The 23,262-nt window shown below is 40.8% G+C and overlaps 1 protein-coding gene across 2 annotated transcripts; it reads left to right on the forward strand.

Moving 5' to 3' along the window:
- Positions 1–502: 502 nt before the first annotated feature.
- Positions 503–16,463, forward strand: ACTG2 (actin gamma 2, smooth muscle). 2 transcript variants are annotated; one of them, XM_081333919.1, is made up of 10 exons: positions 645–2,458; positions 2,569–3,639; positions 4,044–4,209; positions 5,089–5,217; positions 6,000–6,110; positions 6,533–6,617; positions 7,710–7,871; positions 14,738–14,929; positions 15,714–15,895; positions 16,217–16,463. In XM_081333919.1, the coding sequence occupies exons 2-10, from the start codon at positions 3,350–3,352 to the stop codon at positions 16,358–16,360; spliced, it is 1,461 nt and encodes a 486-aa protein (XP_081190045.1). In that variant the 5' UTR covers positions 645–2,458; positions 2,569–3,349; the 3' UTR covers positions 16,361–16,463. The 2 variants fall into 2 exon arrangements, with proteins under 2 accessions (XP_081190046.1, XP_081190045.1); XM_081333920.1 differs by lacking the exons at positions 645–2,458; positions 2,569–3,639 and adding an exon at positions 503–558.
- Positions 16,464–23,262: the final 6,799 nt, after the last annotated feature.

Raw genomic sequence — 23,262 nt, forward strand, 5'->3', positions numbered from 1 at the left:
CTTGCAATCTTCCCAGCAGCAGGGAGATTCTTTGTCTTGAAGGATTTGCCTTCAAGAGCCTTGCTTTTCTGGGAAGCTTTCTCACCTCATTGCTTGGTGCTGCAACTCCCTTCCTTCCTTCCTTCCTTCCTTCCTTCCTTCCTTCCTTCCTTCCTTCCTTCCTTCCTTCCTTCCTCCCTCCCTCCCTCCCTCCCTCCCTCCCTTCTTCCCTCCGTCCCTCCCTTCCTCCTTCTCCAACTGTGGCTTATAAGGACTTGACCCTCATTTGTTTATTGAAAGTGTAGCAAAGAAGGAGCGAATTCACAACTGAGGCGTTGCTTTCCAACTTTTTTTACCGCACACATTTTTCTTACAATTCACTGGGCTCTGTTCTACCATCAGCCAAGGTCAATATACTGAAATAAAGCACCTTATATGGCTAACATGCTACTCATTGGCCTTTTTAGGGTCTTGATTGGGGGAAGATCCGCCTCTGGGGTTTTATAATCTCACTGGTATTTATACAGAAGGCATCCCCAGAGCAAAGTCCCTGAGGAAAGGAATTTTCTTCTGCACTCGGTGAGTAAGGTGGAAAGGTTCTGCTCAGGGAGAAGACTGGGAAGGATCGGATAGATCCCTGGAAGGGCTGCCTCTGAAAATTGTGGCTGCTGCTTTTGAAAGTAGAAGTGGTAGTTGGATCCCATCTGGATTGAGAAACAGCAGTCAGGTCTCTGGTGTTTTAGGTCCTCTCAGAGTCCCAGGGAATCTTTGCATAGCCCTCAAAACTCTTGAGTTACTGACAAAAAGATTGTGTTTAATCTTTTGGCAGGTCTCAGTTGCAGGAGGGGTGAAACACCCTCAGCAGCTTCTGTCGTGGCTTCCAGAATGAGGGAAGGGAGGACCTAAATTGGAGGATCAGGAAAAGCTGGATCTGGCAGTTTGGAAACAAACGTTGGGGAAAATTGTGTAGCATTTGGATTGCTATTTCTGAATGTTGCATATGATTCAAGACAGGCAGATCACATGTTATTCCATTCCTACTATTTTTATTCTGTTACTTTAATACATTTGTATTTTTTTAAAAAAATTCCACTGAAATAAGTATCAGTTCCTAGAATCTGACCGTTTGTTCTTTTTTAATGTTACAAAAGTGGGATGTTGTGCCTGGATTTGAAATATAGGGAGAGGCTTTTTTCTAAAAAGGCAGAACTAGAAAAGATTATTTTCATTTTTGGGGAAAGTCTTGGTGTACCTCATGTTTCTCTTTACTCTCACCCATGCTGGAGCTCTCCTCCATAACCGCTTTGTGATTCATGTGCTGAGCTGTTGGGTTGGATGGAAAGTTCAGAGGTTGTGGCCATCTACTGACAAGGGACTCTAGCAAATCACCAGGTCTCACATTGCCATGCTTCTTGTGCTAAAAAAGATGGATTGTTTAAATTCATCATAATACCGCATCGTCTGGGGGAGGAAATTAGACATGAAATCCCCCAAACCGGGGATCCCCAACCCACGGGCCACAGCCTGAGATTGGGCCGTGGCCTATTTGGAACAGGACCATGCAAGTGGCAGGTGAGCACATGCATGCAGCTATATTTGCATGAGCGGCAGCACTCATGCGCACGTGCAAAGCCTGCCACTCACACAGAACCATTTCCTCTCCCCCCACACACCGGTCTGCAAAGCCAGAAAGGTTGGGGACCACTAAACCATCATGGATGTTTCTGCTCCTTCCAGGTTTTCATTCAAATACTTTAAGAATTTTACTTTTAGAGAAGCAAATGTTGAGGTTGGGAACATCATCTTTCCTTCCTCTTTCTGTAGCTGCTTAGCTTTAAGAGCTGTGTGGTCTGGGAGACCTTACCTAAACATGCATTAAGTCCTGAAGTGAGGAGAGAAACACAGCCTGGACTGGGATAGAGCAAAGACTGGAGTCTTTTGGTCTGCAAAAGTGCTGAGCCTGTTTGCCTCTGTTGCCTCTTTGGATATTAGAATGACTTATGGTATCCTTAAAAGCTAAAGATATAAAGCTGAAAGAAAATTTAATTCAAATGCAGCAGTTATTTTTAGCTAGTTGGCAATTGGGGAAAAAAGTTGATGGTACAAAATATTAGTTTAATATTACCCAATGATCTTTAGAGGTGAATATGAAGTTGCCCTTTGGTCATTAAACTGCACTGGGTCACACAGGACATGTGGAAACTCTAGTGTGGGCTGGGAATTGCTGGTCAAGAATTCCCTGAATGTGAAGGGATGGAACAGAGCATCATCCATTTATTTGGGCTAGACCCAGGTGGAAAGGGCTGTATTTGATTCCAGCAAAGATGCTCACTCTTCTGAGTGTAGAGAGTCATTATGGATTGTACCAATAGCTATTGTACATTCGTAGCCCTGGTCTACATGCTGGCATGGCATGGCATGGCACAGCATAGAACAGAACAGACTAGAATAAGAATAAAGTAGAGTAGAATAGAGTAGAGTAGAATAAGAATGGAATGGAATGGAATGGAATGGAATGGAATGGAATGGAATAGAATAGAATAGAATAGAATAGAATAGAATAGAATAGAATAGAATAGAATAGAATAGAATAGAATAGAATAGAATAGAATAGAATAGAATTCTTAATTGGCCAAGTGTGACTGGACACCCAAGGAATTTGTGTCCAGTATATAAGCTCTCAGTATACATACCAACAACAAAGTGATAAATTACAAGATACCAATAGGAGTAGGTAATAAGAAAGGTGAGAAAGAGAACAGCCACACTACATGGATAAATATACTTAGGTAGAAGACAGTGTTGTGGGAATTACGTGTTTAGCAGAATAATGGCACTGGGGGGGAAAACTGTATGTCTAGTTGTTTTGGCATGCGATGCCCTATTGTGGCATCCTGAGGGAAGGAGTTGAAATAGTTTATGTCCAGGATGTGAGGGGGTCTATAAATATTTTCTCAGTTTCTGGTTCATGCAGCATGCAGGTCCTCGATGGAAGGCAGGGTGGTACCAATTGTTTTTTCTGCAGTCCTATCTGTTGAAGTGTCTATCTGCCCCATTTGGTTGCTGTGCCAAACCAGACAGTTATAGAAATACAAATGACAGACTCAGTAATTCCTCTGTAGAACTATATGAGCAACTCCTTGATATAATAAGCAGATTTATTTATTTTTGATTTATTTGATGCCCCCCACCTTTTGTACAAGAGCTCAATGGCAGCCTAGTGCCTTCTCATCAGATTTTTTTCAACAAAACCCTATGAGGTGCTGTAGGTTGGCTATGCCATTTCAAAGAGCCATCTAGTGGTAGCAAAGACTTCTTGTTTTCTGTTTTATCCTACTGAAGTTTCTTTGGGACTTTTCCATGCAGTGAAATGCTCTTCTTGTATCAGAGGCATTTTGTCTCAGTTGGGCAAGGAACAGCAGCTGGAGGGCACAGCACAGGCAAAATCCCCATTAGCAATCCTGAGTTCATTTGCTACAAAATTCTCTTGTCCCCATCCATTGCTAATACTTCTCCCTCGAGATACAGCTTCCTTGGGTGCACCTGTAAGGATAAGCTGCAGCTACTATCAATCAAGGCTTCTGGTTTGCCTCTCGAAAAGCTGAAATCCAGTGAGGGGGAGCTGCTAAGATGTCAGCATGATGGGTTTTATAGGCGCCAGTAAGTGCAGCACACATATATCTTTTGGGCCTTTCGGGCCTAAATAAAATTGATTGATTGTTGGACATATAGTATGGTTTCCTTCCAGTTAGCCTGTCAAGCAAGGTTCTGCTTAAAGAATCCAAGAAATTGCATTTTGTGATGTAGCAACAAAACTTCTGCAAGAGTTCCTGATCTGCTCCCGCTGGCATTTTTTGGAAGCCCATGCAGAGAGACATCTCTGTGGCTCAATGCCTTCAGAAACAGTTTCCCCAGATGTGCTTTCTTCCCCTTCTGACTTGGACCTGGGGCTTGCTGTGCTACCTGCCATAAGTCCTGCTGCCGCTGCTTGCCTACCCAGCCCGGTTCTTCCAAGCAAAGAACCATCAGCTTCCCAGCACAGCCAAACTATTCTGTCCTTCCAGGTCCCCTGTGAGGTCCCCTGCACCACTTTTTATCAGAGCCATGTGTGAAGAGGAGACAACGGCCTTGGTTTGTGATAATGGCTCTGGGCTGTGCAAGGCTGGCTTTGCTGGGGATGATGCTCCTCGCGCAGTCTTCCCCTCCATTGTGGGCCGCCCACGTCATCAGGTTGGTATCTCAAGCTCTTTTTTGGGGGGTGGGGAGTGATTATGTACTCAGAAGGGGTGCAAAAGCCTGCTAAGGGATCCAGAGCATCAAGATGGTCAGTTCCTCTCCTGCTGAAAACAACCACAGGATCTGGGTACGATATCAAAGGTATTCAGAGAAAAGAGGAGATGAAATGCTACTAATTAAAATCTGAAAGGAAAATGCTTCATGTAAGAACAATCAAGAAAATGTACATTAAATGCTAATAATGCAAAGGTCACACATCTCCTGCATTTGGATTTATGAAACTAGCAATCACCCTCAAAATACAACAAGTCAAATGTCTGAAGAAGATTCAGTCTGAGTTGTTTCAACTGCAGACCTTTTAGCATTTTCTATAGGAATGAGATCAGCTCCCTAGAAATGGACAGTTTGTTTGGCTCCAGCCTCATCCGGGATGTAAGTCTGATCCTGGAAAAAAGCAGACAGACAGACAAGTCTTTCTGAATGGATTACAAAATCTCCATTACAAAAGACTTCAGGCTTCTGCTTGAAGCTGTTTTTCCTATTTCTGCCTTTAAAAACATGTTTCTCCCCTTCTCCCTTAGGGGAAATATAATATTCTGCCTCTTTTAATATTCTCCAAAATATTTCATTCTCTAGGAGGGGAGGGGGCTTTTCATACCAGCTCAGCTATGACAACACTCCAATTCTTGTTTGTTAAAGTTTGTGAAAAGGTCGAGCTGCCCTATGAATGTTGGATAGCACTTGGCCCCTCTTCTAGGCCAAGGAGTCGAGTCTGCCCTGGCTGGAGAAAATTAAACGTTTTTCAACACTTGTAGTAGGTTCTGCCTCCTTTGCCTGCTTGCCCTTACCCCCTGCCCGGCCTTTGCTTTCTAGGGCGTGATGGTGGGGATGGGCCAGAAAGACAGCTACGTGGGGGACGAGGCCCAAAGCAAGAGAGGAATCCTGACTCTGAAGTACCCCATTGAACATGGCATCATCACCAACTGGGACGACATGGAGAAGGTGGGCTTTTACTCAAAGGATGTATCTGACCTTCAGGTCTTTAAGCAAAATTTCTGACTGGAAGCAGCTGGAGAGAATTCAGGCACACTTTCTTATGCCTTGATTGATTTGTCTGTTGGAATTTAATCAGCTAGTTCAAACCACAACCTGCCAGTTTCCAAGTAAATAAAATCGGAATTGGAGACAGATGTGCATTTAATTGAATTACCCCAGAAAAAAAGCTTCTGGGATGTATGTTAAAGTATGAATCTTTTATATTTGATACACAAAGGGAAACAATACCTTATAAAATGTCATCACTACCAATTCCCACTTAAACCTTTTAAGGCTCTTTTTTTTTCCTGTTTGCTCTTCAGGCCGGTCGGGCAGCCCCAGCCCACCTGATCTGACCACGTGGCGAGCTGGTTGGGTGGTCCCGATCCCAGGGCTGCTGGGAAGGGGAAACCCCCCCACCCCCACGGGCTGCTTCCCCCCCCCATGCGGAGGATGCTCTGTGCTGACTGCAGCAAAGCAACCACCCCAGCGCCCGAGCCCCCCTACTCCTCTGCATGCAAATCGGCTGCCGGGATGCTTGGTTAAATGTCCTACACAGCCAGTTGTCCCTCTGTGAATCATCAGGGAGGAAGGAGCAGGGAAGGAGCACCCGTGGAGGGCCAGCTGAATATGAATAGCCATGGGGAGCCAGCTGCAGTGGGGGTCCCAGTGCTAGGGTAGCTGCGTTTGATCGTTCTAAACCCCCTCCTGCTGCAAATGAAGCTCAACAACACTGTCCTTTTGTCTAGATCTGGCACCACTCCTTCTACAATGAATTGCGAGTGGCCCCGGAAGAACACCCCACGTTGCTCACAGAGGCACCCCTGAACCCCAAGGCAAATCGAGAGAAGATGACCCAGGTAAATCCTCCATCCCAAGGCCGCTGTGGGAAAGGGCAGATATGTGGGATGGAGCTACTTCGCCTGCATCCTCATGACGGCAAGCAGGCAGAAATCCTGGTTCTGCTGCAAGCTAGTGTCATGGGCAGAACTTGAGATGTTGGTCAACGTGATCTGTGCAAAGAAGGATTTGGGAGGCCCAGAAAGCAGGCAGTTCAGAAGCTTCCTAGGCAAAACCAGAAGTGGAGATCTCCCCTTGGACAGATCCTCTTCATTTTCAAGAGAGTCTTACAGAGGATTGGATCCCCTGTTTTTAGAGTTATAGAGGGTGCCCCTTGGATTTTGCACAACAGCTCCCAAGAATTATTGAGAAAAACCCCTTTCTTGGTGGTTGGTTTCTCCAGTCTTGGTCCTGTTCCTGATTTTTGTTTTTCCTCCTCCAGATCATGTTTGAGACCTTTAATGTCCCGGCCATGTACGTTGCCATCCAGGCAGTGTTGTCTCTTTATGCATCTGGCCGAACCACTGGTGAGTACTTCAGTCCTCTGTGTGATTTTGTAACATACATATATACATACATAGTGTCATGGTTCCAACAGATGAAACTCTTCAAAGCACTTCAAGGCATTGTTTTCCTTAAAGAATCTTTATTCGAGTAGCATAACATCGGCACGAACATAAGTGAAGGCAAAATTTGAATTCCCCTCCCCTGAACACATAGTATCTAGCACAAATCCCTCCTCTAATTAACAGTCATAAATCACATTCTCCAATTAATTTGAAATGCAGTCTTTCCCTCCAGTTCTCCAACCCGCCAATTCTTATCATCTCTTATTTCAAAAAACCTTGACTCTCATATTACTGCAATATTGTTATGTCTAACTAACTCCCATACACATTCCTCCTCCTCCCCCCAGCATCAACTAATTCTAACTCTAAGAGTAAAACATAAGAAGGAAAATGGCTGCATCTCCATATGTTGTCAAAGCAAGAACATCCGATGTTAGCAGCATTGACACATAGCATTTAATTCATCACATTTCTACACCACCCATCTCATCTGAAAGACTCTACAACTACAACTACAGCAAATCCAGAAACAAGTCCAACAGCGCTGCTGAAAGGGAAATAAAGCTGTTTAAAGCAGCTGCATTTCTTCCTGGGGCTGCAAGAACCTGGCAAAGGAGGCATTTGCTTTAAAGGCTTGCTTAGAAGTGCTCCATGGACATCTTCTACCAGCTGCTTCCCCTTACCAATCTGCTCCACCTGTCCCTGCTGGTACCTGGAACATGATAAATGCAACTTTTAGCCAGGCTGGTTTAATCTCTTGACTGGATTCTTTAGGTGAAGCCATAGCCAATTGGCCTTATGCAAGTTTATAAGCTTGTGCTGGAGATCAATACTTATAATGGGCAAAGTCTCAATGGCCTCTAAGGGCAGGTCTCCAGCTACCTTGGACCCCTATGAATGCTCCAAGGGACTTCAGGCTAGGGAAGGGAGGCTGTGACGGTAGCCTTAAGCCACACACAAATGGGCATCTCTCTTGAGGTTTTACACACCCTGCTTTTGCTAGTAGGTGGGAGGAAAAAAAACATTTTCCCCTTTTTTTTTAATTTCAAGGTATCGTCCTGGACTCTGGTGATGGTGTCACTCACAATGTGCCCATTTATGAAGGTTATGCCCTGCCTCATGCAATTATGCGCCTGGATCTGGCTGGCCGGGATCTTACGGACTACCTCATGAAAATCCTTACAGAGAGAGGCTACTCTTTTGTCACCACTGGTAAGGTGGGATTGAGACTACTTAGGCTCTGCAGTGATGTGGAGGGGAGACTGTATTAGCATTTCTTTCTCTGCCGAGGAAGAAAACGGCTCTTCTTTCAGGGAACAAAGTCCTTCATGCCCATGTACAAAGCCAGGCTGGAGTGAGCATGGTCTGGATGACATGGCAATTTAATGGATGCATAGCTGCCCTGAAGAGTGTCCTAAAAGCAGACACAGCCCTCAGAATGATCTTAAGAGGCTGGGAAAATGGGTTGAAAGCAAAGTTTATCCAAGAACAAGTTAAGGTTTTGCACTCAGGGCACAGAATGCAATGTAAGGTGGAGGATACTTTGCCTGGTAATGGCATCTATTGGACAGTTCTTGGAATAATTGATGGCAAGCTGAATCTGAACCATAAGTATGAAGGGACTGTGACGGTAGCAAATGTAACTTTAGGCTGCACCAACGGAAATATAATTTCTAAACCCTGGGAAGTAATCATTCCACTCTGTTTTATTAACTAGAAACTAAGTCTGATAAAGGTAGATTGAAGGAGCTGCATATGCTTAGTCTTGAGAAAGGAGAAGTCTGGAGGGAGAAATGCGTGATGGCCCCCTGAAGGATGTCACGTAGAAGAAGCTCAGAACTTATGCTCTCTTTTTACAGAAAGCCGGACACCACAGAAGGGTTTTAATTTTCCAGAAGATAGATTCTGATTTCTAAAAAGTCAAGCAGTTTGATCCAGAGAGGTGATGTTCTCCCCTTCACTGGAAGTTTACAGGTGGAAGCAGCAGAGCTTTAATTTTAATTCCTGCTTGGAGGCTTAGTTTGTGATGTGACTGGTGATTTTATGACATGTCATCTCCGTGTAGATGAGCCCATTTTATAGGTCTACATCATGACTTCCATGCAAGGAACTTTATGGCTACAGTGAGGATCAGCGAGTGCAGGTTCCCTCCCACAAAGCTACACTTCCCAGGAAATCATTGGGAAAAACCCTGCTTTCACCTAAGAGAAAAAATATTTATTTTATTAAATTAATTTGCTGCTCTTCTAGTTGTCACAAGACTTTGGGCAACTTACAAAGTTTGTTTGTTTATATTTCATCTTTGTTAACCACCCATCTCTCTCAGAGCTGGTAAATAAGGACACAGATATGCTACCATTATATTTTTTTGTCAGTCACCAAGATCTGGTTTTACTTTGTCACCCAAACTTCAAACAGCTTGGAGTTTGATTGACACAATAGGCCTCAAAGCTTGACCAAAGAGTTGAATGTGCTTGTTTCAGTCTGCTGTACCTGATGCTTGACAGACCAAATCAGCAGCTTACCTCCTGCTGAAAGTCAAGCACTCAGCATCTAGGTCCCCACCTTCATTCAGCCCAAAGAACATAGAAAATAGAACACCAGAGTTAGAAGGGACCTTGGAGATCTTCTAGTCCAGGGCTTTTCAACCTTTGACCCATTGTGCTACTTTTAGGATATGGCAACATCCGAGTACCACCAGTCGCCTAGCAAGGTGTCAAAAACTTGATGACCAAAAAAAAAGGAAAAAAGTGATGAAGTACAGGTAGTCCTCGATTTACAACTGTTTGCTTAGTGACTGTTTGAAGTTACAATGGCACTGAAAAAAGTTCCCCCCAAGCCACAGCCGAGCAAGACACCTGCCTGCTTGCCCGGTGGCGCTCTTCCTCCTGTCCGAGGTTTTCATTGTTGTGAGCATTTCTGTTGAGGATTGGCAGCGGGGGTGAGGTGGGGTGCTTGGTTTTTATTCCCCCTGTCTGCTGGGTGGTTGCAGCAGGTTTTGGTCACTTCACATGACCCTGGGACACTGTTACCGTCATAAATATGGATCAGTTGCCAAGCATCTGAATGTAAATCACAAGACCCTGGAGATGCTGCAACATTCCAGCTGATCGGCGCTTCTTCTGGGCTCAGAAGCGCTAGGATCAGCACTGAGTTCCAGCTGGAGCCTGGTGCTGATCCTGGCGCTTCCACTGAGCCCTGACAGCCCTGCAGCTCCAGAGGTGCTCAGGCTTATGCGGTTCAGCTCATTCTCCTCCCCCACTACCACTTTTCTAGGATGGTCGTGTACCACCTGCCAGGTGCCAATGTACCACAGGTGGTACCCGTACCACTGGATGAAAAGCCCTGTTCTAGTCCAACTCCCTGCTCAAGCAGGAAAGCTTATACCATTTCAGACAAATGGCTGTCCAGTCTGTTCTTAAAAGCCTCCAATGATGGAGTACCCATGACTTCTGAATGCAAGCTGTTCCACTGGTTGATTTTTCTCAATGTCAGGAAATCTCTCCTTATTCTAGGTTGCTTCTCTCCTTGATTAGTTTCCATCCATTGCTTCTTGTCCTGCCTTCTGATGCTTTGAAAAATAAGTTGACCCCCTCTATTTTGTGGCAGCCCCTCAAATATTGGAACACTGCTATCATGTCACCTGTGTCCTTCTTTTCGCTAGACTAAACATACACAGTTCCTGCAACAGTTCTTCATATGTTCTTTGTTGTTCTTCTCTGCACTCTTTCTAGCATCTCAACATCTTTTTTATATTGTGATGACCAAAACTGGATACAATATTCCAAGTGTGGACTTACTAACACTTCATGTGAACTTGATTCTAGCCCTCTGTTAATGCAGCGTAGTATTGCATTGGCTTTTAAATATATATATATATATATATATATATATATATATATATATATATATATTATTGATTTTTTACAATAACAATCTTTGTTACTTGGTAAACAACGTGTTGTCTGGTTTCATATATTTAACAATCATTAATAGTTAATTTCTATGATTTCATAATCAACATCCTAACTAGAAATACCTTTCCTTGATCCTCTCTTCTTCCAATAATATTCTCCTTTTACCAACATTAAGCAATTATAGTTCTTAGTATTTTCAATAACTATAAAGTTGAATATAAAGATTTTTCTAATATTTATACAAATAATGGTAACATCAATAGGTAGCATCTTTTCAAATCAGCTTGCTTTACAATTTGCCAAAAATCATCATGTAAATTGCTGTAGATCCTGTTTTCAGAATTCTTGTTTAAGCTTAATTTTCCCTCACTAGTCAAAACATTTCTTGTCAATTAATATTTTTTCAAAATTGATTATATTTAAATATCCAAAACATTTCATACATTTAAATCATTCCAGTATTTTACGTTTCCCATATCATAAAAAATACTATGCTATTTATGAATCACATCTCTCTTACTATGAAACCCATTCATGTCCATAATTTAACTATTCTTTCAACCATATTCAAACAAGTGTTTAGTCATGTAGTACTCCGTCTGTTAGATCACATCATCTCTCTTGAGTCTGGCTCTCGCCGCCTTCTTTGGCCAGGCAGCTTTCTGGGTCAGTGTGTTCAGCTTGCCAGGGGATTCTTCCTGTATTTTTATAAGTGTTGTTAAAAATGGGAAAGACAAATTGAGTAAGGTGCTTTTGAGGGGGAATTTCACCCTTTATATTCGTTTAGAAGCCTCCACTTTCCTTCTCCTTCAATTTCTCTTTTCATCTTTTGTCTCCCAAGCTCTAGTGGTTCTGCTGACATCTCTAGTCCATTTAATCAAATCTTCTTTCTTATCCTCAGTTTTGTTTTGAAGTCCTGAAAAATAAAATATCTTTTCTATTTCCAATATTATGGTAAAATCTTGTAGATTTTTCTTTGTCTGGGTTAAACTGTGATTTTCTTCGTTTGTAGACTCCATCTTTGGGTCATTGCATTGGCTCTTTTTATGGCTGCAGCACAGTGCTGGCTTACATTTAAGTGATTGTCCACTAGGACTCCAAGATCCCTCTCAAAGTTACTGCTAGTGAGCCATGTTTCATCTAATCTTTACCTGTACATTTGGTGTTTCTTGCCTAAATGTAAAACTGTATTTTTCTCACCATTGAATTCCATTTTGTTAGATAGGGCCCACTGTTCATGTCTATCATGATTCATCTGGTTAAACTTCTGGGGAGTTGGCTATGCCTGCCAGCTTGGTGTCATCTGCAGATCTGAAAAGTTCCCCTTCTATTCCCTCATTTAAATTGTTTATGGAGATATTGAAGAGTCCTGGGCCTAAAACAGAACCTTGTGGTACCTCACTGCTTACTTCTCTTCATGTAGATGTAGTTCCATTAAGGATTACTTGTTGAGTGCAGTTTGTCAGCGAGTTACAAATCCATCTGGTGGTGATGCTGTCTATCCCGCATTTTGCTGGTCCACTGATTTTGTCATTTTATCAATTTGTTTGGCATGATTAATTTTTGACAAACCCATGCTGGCTTCTGGTTATAATTTTGCTTGCTTCTAGGTGTTGCTTGATTATCTTTTCCAGTATCTTCCCGGGTATTGATGTTAGGCTGATTGGTCTGTAGTTTCCTGCATCTGTTTTTTTTTTTTTTTGAAAATGGGAGCCATATCAGCTCTTTTCCAGTCCTCTGGTAGTTCCACGGTGCTCCAGGATCTTTGCAAGATACGGTACACTGTTTCCATAATCATTTCTGCCAGCTTCTTCAAAACCCTGGGATGTTCAGGACCTGGTGATTTGAACTTGTCTAGAGAGAACAAGTGTTGTCTTATCATTTTGTTGCTGATTTTAATTTGTATTCCTAGTCTGTCTTTTGTTCTGTTTTGTTTCCATTAGGTTGGGCTAGTTTTTCTTTTTGTGTGAAGACAGATGCAAAGAAAGAATTACGCAGCTCTGGTTTTTCCATGCTGCCCATTACTTCCTTGCCATCTTCTCCCATCAGTGGACCAATTGTTTCCTTGACTTTTTTTGTTTTTTATATGTTGAAAGAAACTTTAAAATTATTTTTGACATTATATTTTGACTTAGTTCATTCTGAGCCTTTGCTTTCCTGACTTCATATTTGCAGGTTCGGGTTATATATTGGTATAATATAAAATCTTTCCATTTTTTATATCTATCTTTTTTGTCTTTCACTTTATCAGAGAGAGATCTTTGTGCAACCATACTGGTTTCTTCTTGGATTTCTGGTTTTTCTCTTTCAGTGGTATTGTGCTGGACTGAGCTTTAATAATCATATTTTTAGTGTTTCCTGAGCTTCTTAGTTGTTTTCCTCTGTAAGATTTTCATCTATGGAATCCTTCGGAAGCTCTAAGTTTGTTGAAATCAGCTCTTTTAATCTAAGATCCTAGTTTGATAATGTTCTATTGCTTGTGTTTGCATTGAATTGAATTTCAATATGACACGGTCACACTCCCCCGAAGTTCCTGCAACTTCAACCCCCTCTAATTTCTTCTCTCTTAGTAAGAATAAGGTCCATTATAGCCTCTAGTTCCCTCCTCTACCTTTTGGATGACTAGGTTGTCAACTAAGTTTGTTAGGAATCTGTTCAATTTCTCACTTGGTGCAGAGTTTGTCTCTTTACTACTGTGGTGTGTTTGTTAATGGGCAAAAGGTTCATCTATTTCTTCTGCTTGGTTGGGTGGCCTGTAGTATCCACCTATGGCAATGTCATTCTTTTTTCCCTTTTATGTTGACCTGTATGCATTCTAGAGGACTTTCATCCTTCGTTGTGTGCATGTCTGTAGAGAGGAAGTGATCTCTACGTATAATACAGCTCCACCTTCTCTTTTGTTTGGTCAGTTTCTTTTGAATAGTTTGTATCCTTGTATCCTTCCATCAGTGAATTCCAGTTGTCAGTTTCATCCCACCAAGTTTCAGTGACGGCAACTAAAACTTGGTGTACTGCCCAAGTTTACTAGTACTTCAAGTTCATCCTGTTTGTTCCCTAAACTGAGTGTTAGTGTATAGGCATCTCGCTCCTTTGTGGCTAACCCTGGGTATGCTTCCTACATCTCCTACTTTGCATCTGAGTTTTGCTTCCTTCCTTTCACTCCCTATCTCCTTGTTTGTCTGGTTGTCTTGGGGTTTATGCTTGGTATTAAATCCTAAAGATCCTAAAGATTGGTCACCCTCCCCCCTCAGTTTAGTTTAAAGCCCGTCAGATAAGCTGAGCCAGTTGTTTTCCAAGTACATTCTTCCCAATTCTTGTGAGGTGCAGCCCATCCCTTGCCAGAAGCCCTTCGTGTAGGTAATGCAGACCCTGGTCTAGGAGTGCGAAGTTCTCTCGGCAGCACCAGCCTTTGAGCCAGTGGAACTTCCAGACCGGCTCATTGGCTGGCGTCAGACATCCAATAAGCTGTAGCCTTATTCTAGAATGATGGCCCTTGCAGTCACAGGGATTGGATGTCATAGCCCTTAAGAATAAAAGCACTAGACAGATGACTGATGTCACAGCTATGAGATGCAGCTGGATGTTTTGCTGCTGAATGTGTGATCAAACAGCAACTTTTACAGTACTCTACTGCCCTTAAAATGATAACTAAAATTAGACTATATTGGAACTCTAGTATAGCCTGGCCCAGTTATGGTCATATTAATGATGTAACTCTAAAGATTGTCACAATTCTATCTGCATTTAGTCAATTAGTCAATTACTATATTGATTTTTTTTAGATTTCTATCCCTCCTTTTTCTTCAGGATCCAAGAGGTTTGCATGGAAACTTGCTTTTATTTTATCCCCCAACAACAGTCCTGTGCAGAGGATGGGAATAAGAGAGAACAACTGACCAGTGCTGAGAAAAGGCTTGAAAGTGGGTGCAGGACATGGAACAATCCACTGCATGTTTTAGGTTTTATATATCAGGCCTGTGGTTAAAACAAGCTAGTTCAGGACTGTGTGGCTTCTAACAGACCACGGATTAGTGCGGGACATATCTGCAACTTGGCCCTGGGCTCAGAGGAGCCTATTTCAGTTTGTACGTGCCTTACACCTGCATGTTCAGTGCCCTGCTGGGGGCTGCTGCAGGTGCAACCGGCCTGTGTCTTCCACAGCTGAAAGAGAAATTGTGCGGGACATCAAGGAGAAGTTGTGCTATGTCGCCCTGGATTTTGAGAATGAGATGGCAATGGCAGCTTCCTCATCATCCCTGGAGAAAAGTTATGAACTGCCTGATGGACAAGTCATCACCATTGGCAACGAGCGGTTCCGTTGCCCTGAAACCCTCTTCCAGCCCTCATTCATTGGTGAGTCTCTACTGTGGAGGAGGGTCAGCTGGGGGCATCTTAGCATCATTGACAAAGTGCCTCTTTCTGGATAAAGGAAGGATAGGAGCTGTGATGGCACAGTGGTCAGAGTGCAGCATTGCAGGCTACTTCTGCTGATTGCCAGCTGCCAGCAGTTCGGCATTTCGTTTCTCACTGGCTCAAGGTTGACTCAGCCTTCCATCCTTCCGAGGTCGGTAAAATGAGGACCTGGATTGTTGGGGGCAACAGGCTGACTCTTATATGCCGCTTGGAGAGGACTGTAAAGCACTGTGAAGCGGTATATAAGTCTAGGTGTTATTGCTATTGCTAAAGAATGAACGGAAGGAAATAAACTCCTTTGCAGTTAAACTGTAGGAAACACTAAAGTCACATTTTCAGTGAAGCTAGCCATTATATGCCAGTTAGCAATGACAAATCCTAAAGGCTTTTGTTTTTCTGTTGTACATGATGGTCAGACAAGCCAACATGGCACCCACAATGGTGCAATCAAAACCCAGCCTCTTTTTATATGTGTTGCATATGCCCTTGGCCATTACTACCCGAACACTAGTGCTGGAAACGAGAGGGGCACAGATCTTTTCCAAAGATATTCTGCAGAAAGAAATTGTGCCCAGTAGTAGTATTTGGGGTAGTGACAGTGATAAACCAAGGTGAACGGTTGATGCAAAAATCCTCCTTGAAGCTAGAGAGGGAATTCTAGATCAATTCTGAAACCTGACTGGAATTGGGATGGTGCCCCTGTGATCTTGTACTTTCTCCACAGGCATGGAATCAGCTGGTATTCATGAGACGACATACAATTCTATCATGAAATGTGACATTGACATCCGCAAGGACCTCTATGCCAACAACGTTCTTTCAGGAGGCACCACCATGTATCCTGGCATTGCAGACAGAATGCAGAAGGAAATAACTGCCTTGGCTCCCAGCACAATGAAGATAAAGGCAAGCTACTCTGGGGTGTACTTTGGGGTTCAGCCCAGGGTCCCCAACCCCTAGGTTGTGGCCTGGTGCTGGGCTGTGACCTGTCCTGAACCGGGCCGCGGAAGCAGCAGGCATGCACAGACAGCTCCATTTGTGCAAGCGACATTCCTGTGAAGCTCCATTTGTACAAGCGGCAGGTGCGCCCACCACTCGCATAAATGGAGTTTCATTTAAGACAGCTGTAAGACAGCTGTTCTCATGGATCTGGGTTTCTCTACCACCAAAATGTGAGATCTGTAATCCACTTGCTTGCTCCTAACCCTTTTGAAAATCTTTCCACAGATCATTGCTCCTCCTGAGCGCAAATATTCTGTTTGGATTGGAGGTTCCATTCTGGCCTCTCTCTCCACCTTCCAGCAGATGTGGATAAGCAAACCAGAATATGACGAAGCCGGCCCTTCCATTGTGCACCGGAAGTGCTTCTAAAGAACAAAACCAGATTATTCTCAGATCAGAAGACTCCTTTCTCCTTTCTTTGCATTGAGTTCTGAACCTTGCAAGGAGCATTAAACACTGTTTTTCAAGCCTTCTCTCTGTCCTTGTTATTTTAGCTGCTTTCAATAAATATCTTAGTGCTTTATCATATACAGGCAGTCCTCAACGTACGACCACAATGAAGCCCAAAATTTCTCTTGTTAAGTGAGACATTTGTTAAGTGAATTTTGCCCCAATTTATGACCTTTCTTACCACAGTTGTTAAGTGAAACATACAGTTGTTCAATTAGTTACACAGTTATTAAGCAAATTTGGTTTGCCCGTTGACTTTCCTTGTCAGAAGGTTGCAAAAGGTGATCATGTGACCCTGGGACACTGTGACCGTCATAAATATGAGTCAGCCATGATTTTGTGATAAAAGATTTATACCAACTCTTAGACAAAGCTATTTATTTCACTTTGAAAAGATTTCCAGCTTTCAGGAAAAAAAATATGTATGATTTCTCAATAGAAGCAGGTACATAAATACAACCCAGTGTAAAAGTTTCTGTTCAGCAACCTCATACTGTATAAGAACAGACAGATGGGAGCCACAAGTTATATCTATCATTAAGGTTTCATTTGTACTTTTTGACATTATGTATACTGATAGCTGATAAATAAATTGGTATTGTAGTAACTTATTAAATATATAATCCTATAATCTTTAACATGATGATTATCAATGATGCACTGGAAGAATGAGGAATAAAAATTGACAATGTTTAGGAAAATGATCTGTTGGAAATTTACATTGAATTATAATGTAATTATAAAAAATTGATCGTGAATTTGTATCAAATAATGTACTGTTTGTATTGAACACCTGAGAAATTGGGAAAAGTATATAAAATGTTTCAAATGTCTATTGGAAATGTCATTGTAAAGAAGGCGTTTCCATCGTCTATGGCTATCGTCACAAGGCAAAGAAATGCAGGGGCCAAATTTACGTTTCAGTCCAGAAGATTCTTAAAATACATATACAAAAGAAACCAATTTTTTTTGTTTCAGTTCTGTAAGGTAAGGAATTGGACAAGAAAATGGAGCATTTTTAATTAAAATTTTTATTAAAATTATTTTTTATTAATTTTTTATTATTTTTTTATTAAAAATGCTGATTGCAGTGAGAATTTGATGCATTCAAAAATAGAAAAAGGCATCAAATCCACCAATGGAAGGAAGGATGGGAAAAACCTTGGCCTTCAGTGCCCCCACGTTCAAGGAAGCGATTGGGCTGAAGATGTCGTTCCAGCCTCTGCTCCTGCCCTGTGGAGCAAGGACAGAAATGCGGAGGGATTTCTACCTTTCTAGGTAAATGGAGTCCTTGATTTAAAAACATTTTCCTGCCAATTGTTGGAAATTACAGCAGCACTAAGGAAAGTGATTTATGGCCAGTCCCCACGCTTCCAACCATCACGACATTCCCACCGTCCCCCTATCGACATCTGGACATTGGGCAGCCAGCAGATATTTCAGTGCTTGCCAGTCTCGGGGTCACGTGATCTTGGTTCATGACTTTCAGTGCTGCCTTCCCATAAACTACAGTAAGTTGGGTTCACTTAACAACCTCGTGATTTAGTTCACAACTGAAACGATTTGTTTAACAACTATGGCACAAAAGGTGAAAAGAACTGGCTCTAATTCACTGAACAACTTCCTTCTGTTGCAAAGGAAAGGCTGGCACCTTCCGTGGCCGTAAGTCAAGGACCACCTGCATCCCTGAGGTTCTAGAGTTGGATCTGCGGCAGCAGTGCAGTCGATGCAATGAGCTGGGCATGTCTGACGTTGGCTGCCTATTCCGCAGGAATTAAAGGAATGCTGCCGCCTTCGAGGTGGGGAAGTCGGCCCCATTCACTGGGCGGCTGCATCTGGGTAGTTTTCTTGAGAGCAAGATGGGTTGGCTGCTGCCGCCTTCTCAACCTAACCCTGACATTTCCTGGTGGTCTCCCAACCCACCTTAAATTCAAGCCTGCTTAAGCTTTTCCATATCAGCCCACTGCTGTATCATCCAGCTAGTCCTCAATATATGACTGGAATTGGGGCCAGAATTTCCATTGCTAAGCTAGGTGGTCGTTAAGTGAGTTGGGCTCAATTTTACAATGTTTTGGGTGCAGTTATTAAGCAAACCACTGCGGTTTTTATGTGAATCGTGCAGTCGTTAAGCAACTGTAGTTTCTCCCATTAAATGACTTGTCATAAAGCCATGCCGACTGCCATGCACCCAAATCTTGATCATGTGACCCTGGGGATGCGGCTGCAGTCATAAGTGCAAGGACCCATCATAAATCCTTTTTTTTTAATTGAAAAGTTTTAGAATGCATTTTAAAAACATGAACTCCCTCCCTCCCCCTCCCCCCACTTACCCTCCCTCGCCCTCCCCCCCCCGACCTCCCAGAGCTGAATACAGGGTATTAAATTTTACAAACTTAAGCTAAAATATGCTAACTAACTAAAAAAAACACATTAAATTCTATCACACTTTAACTCCCCTTAAACATAACTAAATTACTAACTAATAATGAATACCTAATAATACATCATATAAAACTAATACTTATTCATATGCTAAATGAAACTTTTTAGTCCCATATTTATTCTGAATATACTTGATCCATCTTCTCCATTCCACAATATATCTCTGTTGCGATTGTTCTTTCAAATATATTGAAATCTTTGCCATTTCCGCCAGGTTTGAAACTTTCAAAGTCCACTCTTCTATAGTAGGCAGTTCCTCCTTCTTCCAATATTGTGCTACTAAAAGTCTTGCTGCCGTAATTAAATTCAACATCAATTTAGTATCTATAACAGTACAATCTGTAATAATACCCAACAGAAACAACTGTGGAGAAAACCTTATCTTTTTCTTAAATATCTTCTGCATGTTCCACCAAATTTTAATCCAAAAAGCTTTGACTTTTTTACAAGTCCACCATATATGATAATACGTTGCATCATCACAACCACACCTCCAACATTTAGGCTGACAGTTCGGATACATACTTGCTAATTTTTTAGGATCTAAATGCCATCTATAAAACATTTTATAAAAATTCTCTCTTAAATTTTGAGCCTGTGTAAATTTTACATTTCTAACCCATATCTTTCCCCACGTATCCATTGTTATGACCTCCTGAAAATTCTGGGCCCACTTTACCATACAATCTTTAATGTTCTGTTTCTGAGTCTATTTCTATCAATGCATTATATATCCTTCTTATATGTTCTTGACCTTGAACTCTAATTTGTTTTACCAAATTTTCATCAGTTATCGAAATACCAACTTTCTGATCTTCCTTCCATCTAGCTTGTAACTGCCCATACTGGAATCAAGTTTGTACTATTTTCCCTTCTTTTAAAATATTATATGGCTTCAATTGCCATAGATTCCTTTCCATCCTAAGAATTTCTTTATATGTAGTCACATCATGTTTAAATCCCACATTTATATTTTCTATTGCATATTTAGGTATTGCCCAAATTGGTATTTTATAATGTAACTTATATCGATATTTTTTCCAAACTCGCAACAGAGCATACCTTAATATATGTGTCTTAAAAACATTATCCACCTTCTTGTTATACAATAAATATGCATGCCAACCAGATAACAAATCACAACCAATAATCTCAATAATCTCCCTTGTGTTAAATTAAACCAGTCACTAATTGATGATGAAGCAGCAGCCTCATAATATAATTTAAAATTGGGCATTTTAAGACCACTTCTTTCACGTACATCTTGCATTATCTTAAATTTTACTCTTGGTCTTTTCCCTGCCCAAACAAATTTATTAATACCTTTCTGCCATTCCTCCAAGTTTGAATCCTTTTTAAGTATAGGTATCATTTGAAACAAAAATAAAAACTTTGGCAAAACATTCATTTTCACTGCTGTAATTCTTCCCAATAAAGATAATTGTAATTTTTTCCAACTATCTAACTCTTTTTGTATTTTTAACCACAACAATTCATAATTATTTTTATATAATTTCACATTTGAAGCTGAAAGATATACCCCCAAATATTTAGTCTTTTTAACTATTTCAAATCCAGTTAGTTCTTCTAAAACAACCTTTTGTTCTGTAGTCATATTTTTAGACAATATTTTAGTTTTTGTGTATTTATCTTAAATCCAGAAACTTTTCCATACAACAATATTATCTCCATCAAATCTACAACTGAGTAAGTCAGTTGACTTAATGTAATAACCAAGTCATCCGCAAATGCTCTCAATCTATAATCTTGACCTCTTATTTTAATTCCCTTAATTTTATTTGAGTCTCTTATATATTTCCAATGTTAAAACAAACAACAAAGGTGACAACAGACACCCCTGTCTTGTCCCCTTTTCAATGTTACATGCTTCTGTCAAAGTACCATTAATTATTATTTGAGCTGTTTGCTTCTGATATATTGCTTCTGATATATTGCAAAATGTTATCCCCAAACTCCATCTTCTCCAGTACCTTAAATAAAAATTGCCAGTCCAATTGATCAAAAGCTTTTTCAGCATCCAAAAAAATCAGTGCTGCAGAGACCTGGTTATTTCTTTCCAAAAATTCCAATAAATCTACAATATGTCTCACATTATTTTTCATTTGTCTATCACTTATAAATCCTGTTTGGTCACTATGAATCAATTGCTGCATTACCTTCATTAATCTATTTGCGAAAAGTTTTGCAAATATCTTGTAATCAATATTTAAGAGTGATATTGGCCTATAATTTTTGGTTTGGGTAAGATCTTGATCTTCCTTCGGAATCAGCGATATAAAAGCTGTTTTCCACGATGGAGGCACTTCTCCTCTGGATTGGATTGTTCTAAATAATTCTTTTAAAGGTTCCACCATTTCTAACTGTAAATCTTTATAATAAACGGCAGTCAAGCCATCTGTTCCTGGTGCTTTCCCCACCTTTAATTGTTTAATTGCTAAAATAATTTCTTCAGCATTTATCAGTTGATTCATCCCTTCCCTTTGCTCTTGTGTAAGAACAGGGATATTCACTTCTTGTAAATATCTATCTATATCTATACCTTGAATCTTATCCCTAACATATAACTTAGAATAGAATTCAACAAAAGCCTTTTTAGTAAGATTTTGCTGAAACACCTCTTTTCTCTTATATACTATTCTATTTATGTTACGTGACCTTTGTTTCTTCCTTAACAAATAAGCTAACCACCTACCCGGCTTATTAGCATTACAAAAAGTATTATGTTTAACATACCGTAGGTTGGTTGCCACTTGATCTGCCATCAACATGTTAAACTGACCTCTTAACAAAGTAATTGCTTCTTTGATCCTCTTATCAGATGGATTCAAAATTAGAGCCTTCTCTTTCCTCTTAATTTCCTCCTCTGACTCTTTTCGCTTATATTCCAATTTACGCCTATATTTATTATTCAAATATATTAACACTCCTCTCATATAAGCTTTACTTGCATCCCAAACAATTTCAATAGAAGTACCCTTATACATATTTGTATTAAAAAATTCTTTCATCTGTTTTTTACATTCATCCACATTTTCTTGATATCTAAACAGATTTTCATTCTATCTCCAAGACCTCCTCTCTCCACTCTCTTTTTCCAATTTCAACCATACTGGACTATGATCTGATAAAGTTCTTGGACATATCTTAATCTTCTTGATCCTAGAAAAAAATCATTAGTAGTTAATACAAAGTCAATCCTGGAAAAGGATTGATGTCTATCAGAAAAAAAGGTAAAATCTTTTTCTTCCAAATTTCTTTCTCTCCAAACATCTCTCAATTCCAAGTCATCTTTCATCTCAAAAAAAAAAAAAAAATTAGGCAATCTAGCATGATTTGATATGCTTTTGAAAAGACCTTTTTTGTCTTTCTGTGTGTCCAGGACTCCATTCCAATCTCCCATCAAAATACACGATTTATAATCCCATTGAATTATCTTACTATGTAAAAGTTTATAAAATTCTCCTTGCTGTTGATTAGGAGCATATAATCCAACCAAAAGTATTTTCTTGCCTTCTATTAAAAGTTCAATTATAATATATCTTCCTTGTTAATCTGTTTCAATTAAATTTGCTGTTAAATTCTTCTTCACGTAAATGACTACTCCATTTTTCTTATCTGGAGCAGACGCACTAAACTGTATACCCAATCTAGAGTTTATCAGATATTTTTGATCAACTGCACGAATATGCATTTCTTGTAAACAAATAACATCATTTTTAAATTGTTTCAAATACTGAAAAACTTTATTTCTCTTGTGCGGGGAATTTAATCCATTAACATTCCAGGTTAGAAACTTTGTCGCCATCTTTTGCGACCTGAAGCTTTCGGAGTGCCTCTTGCAGAACCACCTGGACCTGCCTCTTCGGTTTCGCTCCTCCCACAGCTTCACTATAAGTAAATTCTTGAGATATGATTGCAGCTGTCTGTTGTTCTTGTTCTTGTCTCATTCGTCGAATTGCAGCCCTTGTCATTCTTTGTTCTTTAACCTTTTCTGTCGACGTCTGGGGCTGCTCAACTTCTACAATTAGCTGAGATTCTTTAACCATCTGCAAAGTAACTCCTTCATCTCCTTGTTTACTCTCCACTTGAGTCTGATGCTCTCCTTCTTCCTTCCTTCCTTTGAATTCTGGAGATGGCGGAGGACCTGCCTTCAATATGTTAGAATAAAGATCTCGTGCCTTCAAAACTGTATTAAGACGATATCTCGTGCCAGCATAATTCACCACCAAGCCTACTGGTATCTCCCATCTAAACTGAAGCTGCCGTTTCTTTAATTCATCTGCCAAAAAAGCAAATTCTTTTCTTTTCCTTAAAATTCTTGGAGGAATCTCTTTCAAAAGTAAAACTTCTTGCTCAGC

The sequence above is a fragment of the Vipera berus genome (genome assembly GCF_964194415.1).
Source record: "Vipera berus genome assembly, chromosome: 8".
Lineage (NCBI taxonomy): Eukaryota > Metazoa > Chordata > Lepidosauria > Squamata > Viperidae > Vipera > Vipera berus.

Excerpts from the sequence above, each read along its gene's own strand:
- ACTG2 (XM_081333919.1), top strand. The coding sequence starts at position 3,350 with ATGCTCTTCTTGTATCAGAGGCATTTTGTCTCAGTTGGGCAAGGAACA. Across the intron at positions 6,618-7,709 it reads TGCATCTGGCCGAACCACTG|GTATCGTCCTGGACTCTGGT; the intron begins GTGAGTACTTCA and ends TTTAATTTCAAG. Across the intron at positions 7,872-14,737 it reads CTACTCTTTTGTCACCACTG|CTGAAAGAGAAATTGTGCGG; the intron begins GTAAGGTGGGAT and ends TGTCTTCCACAG.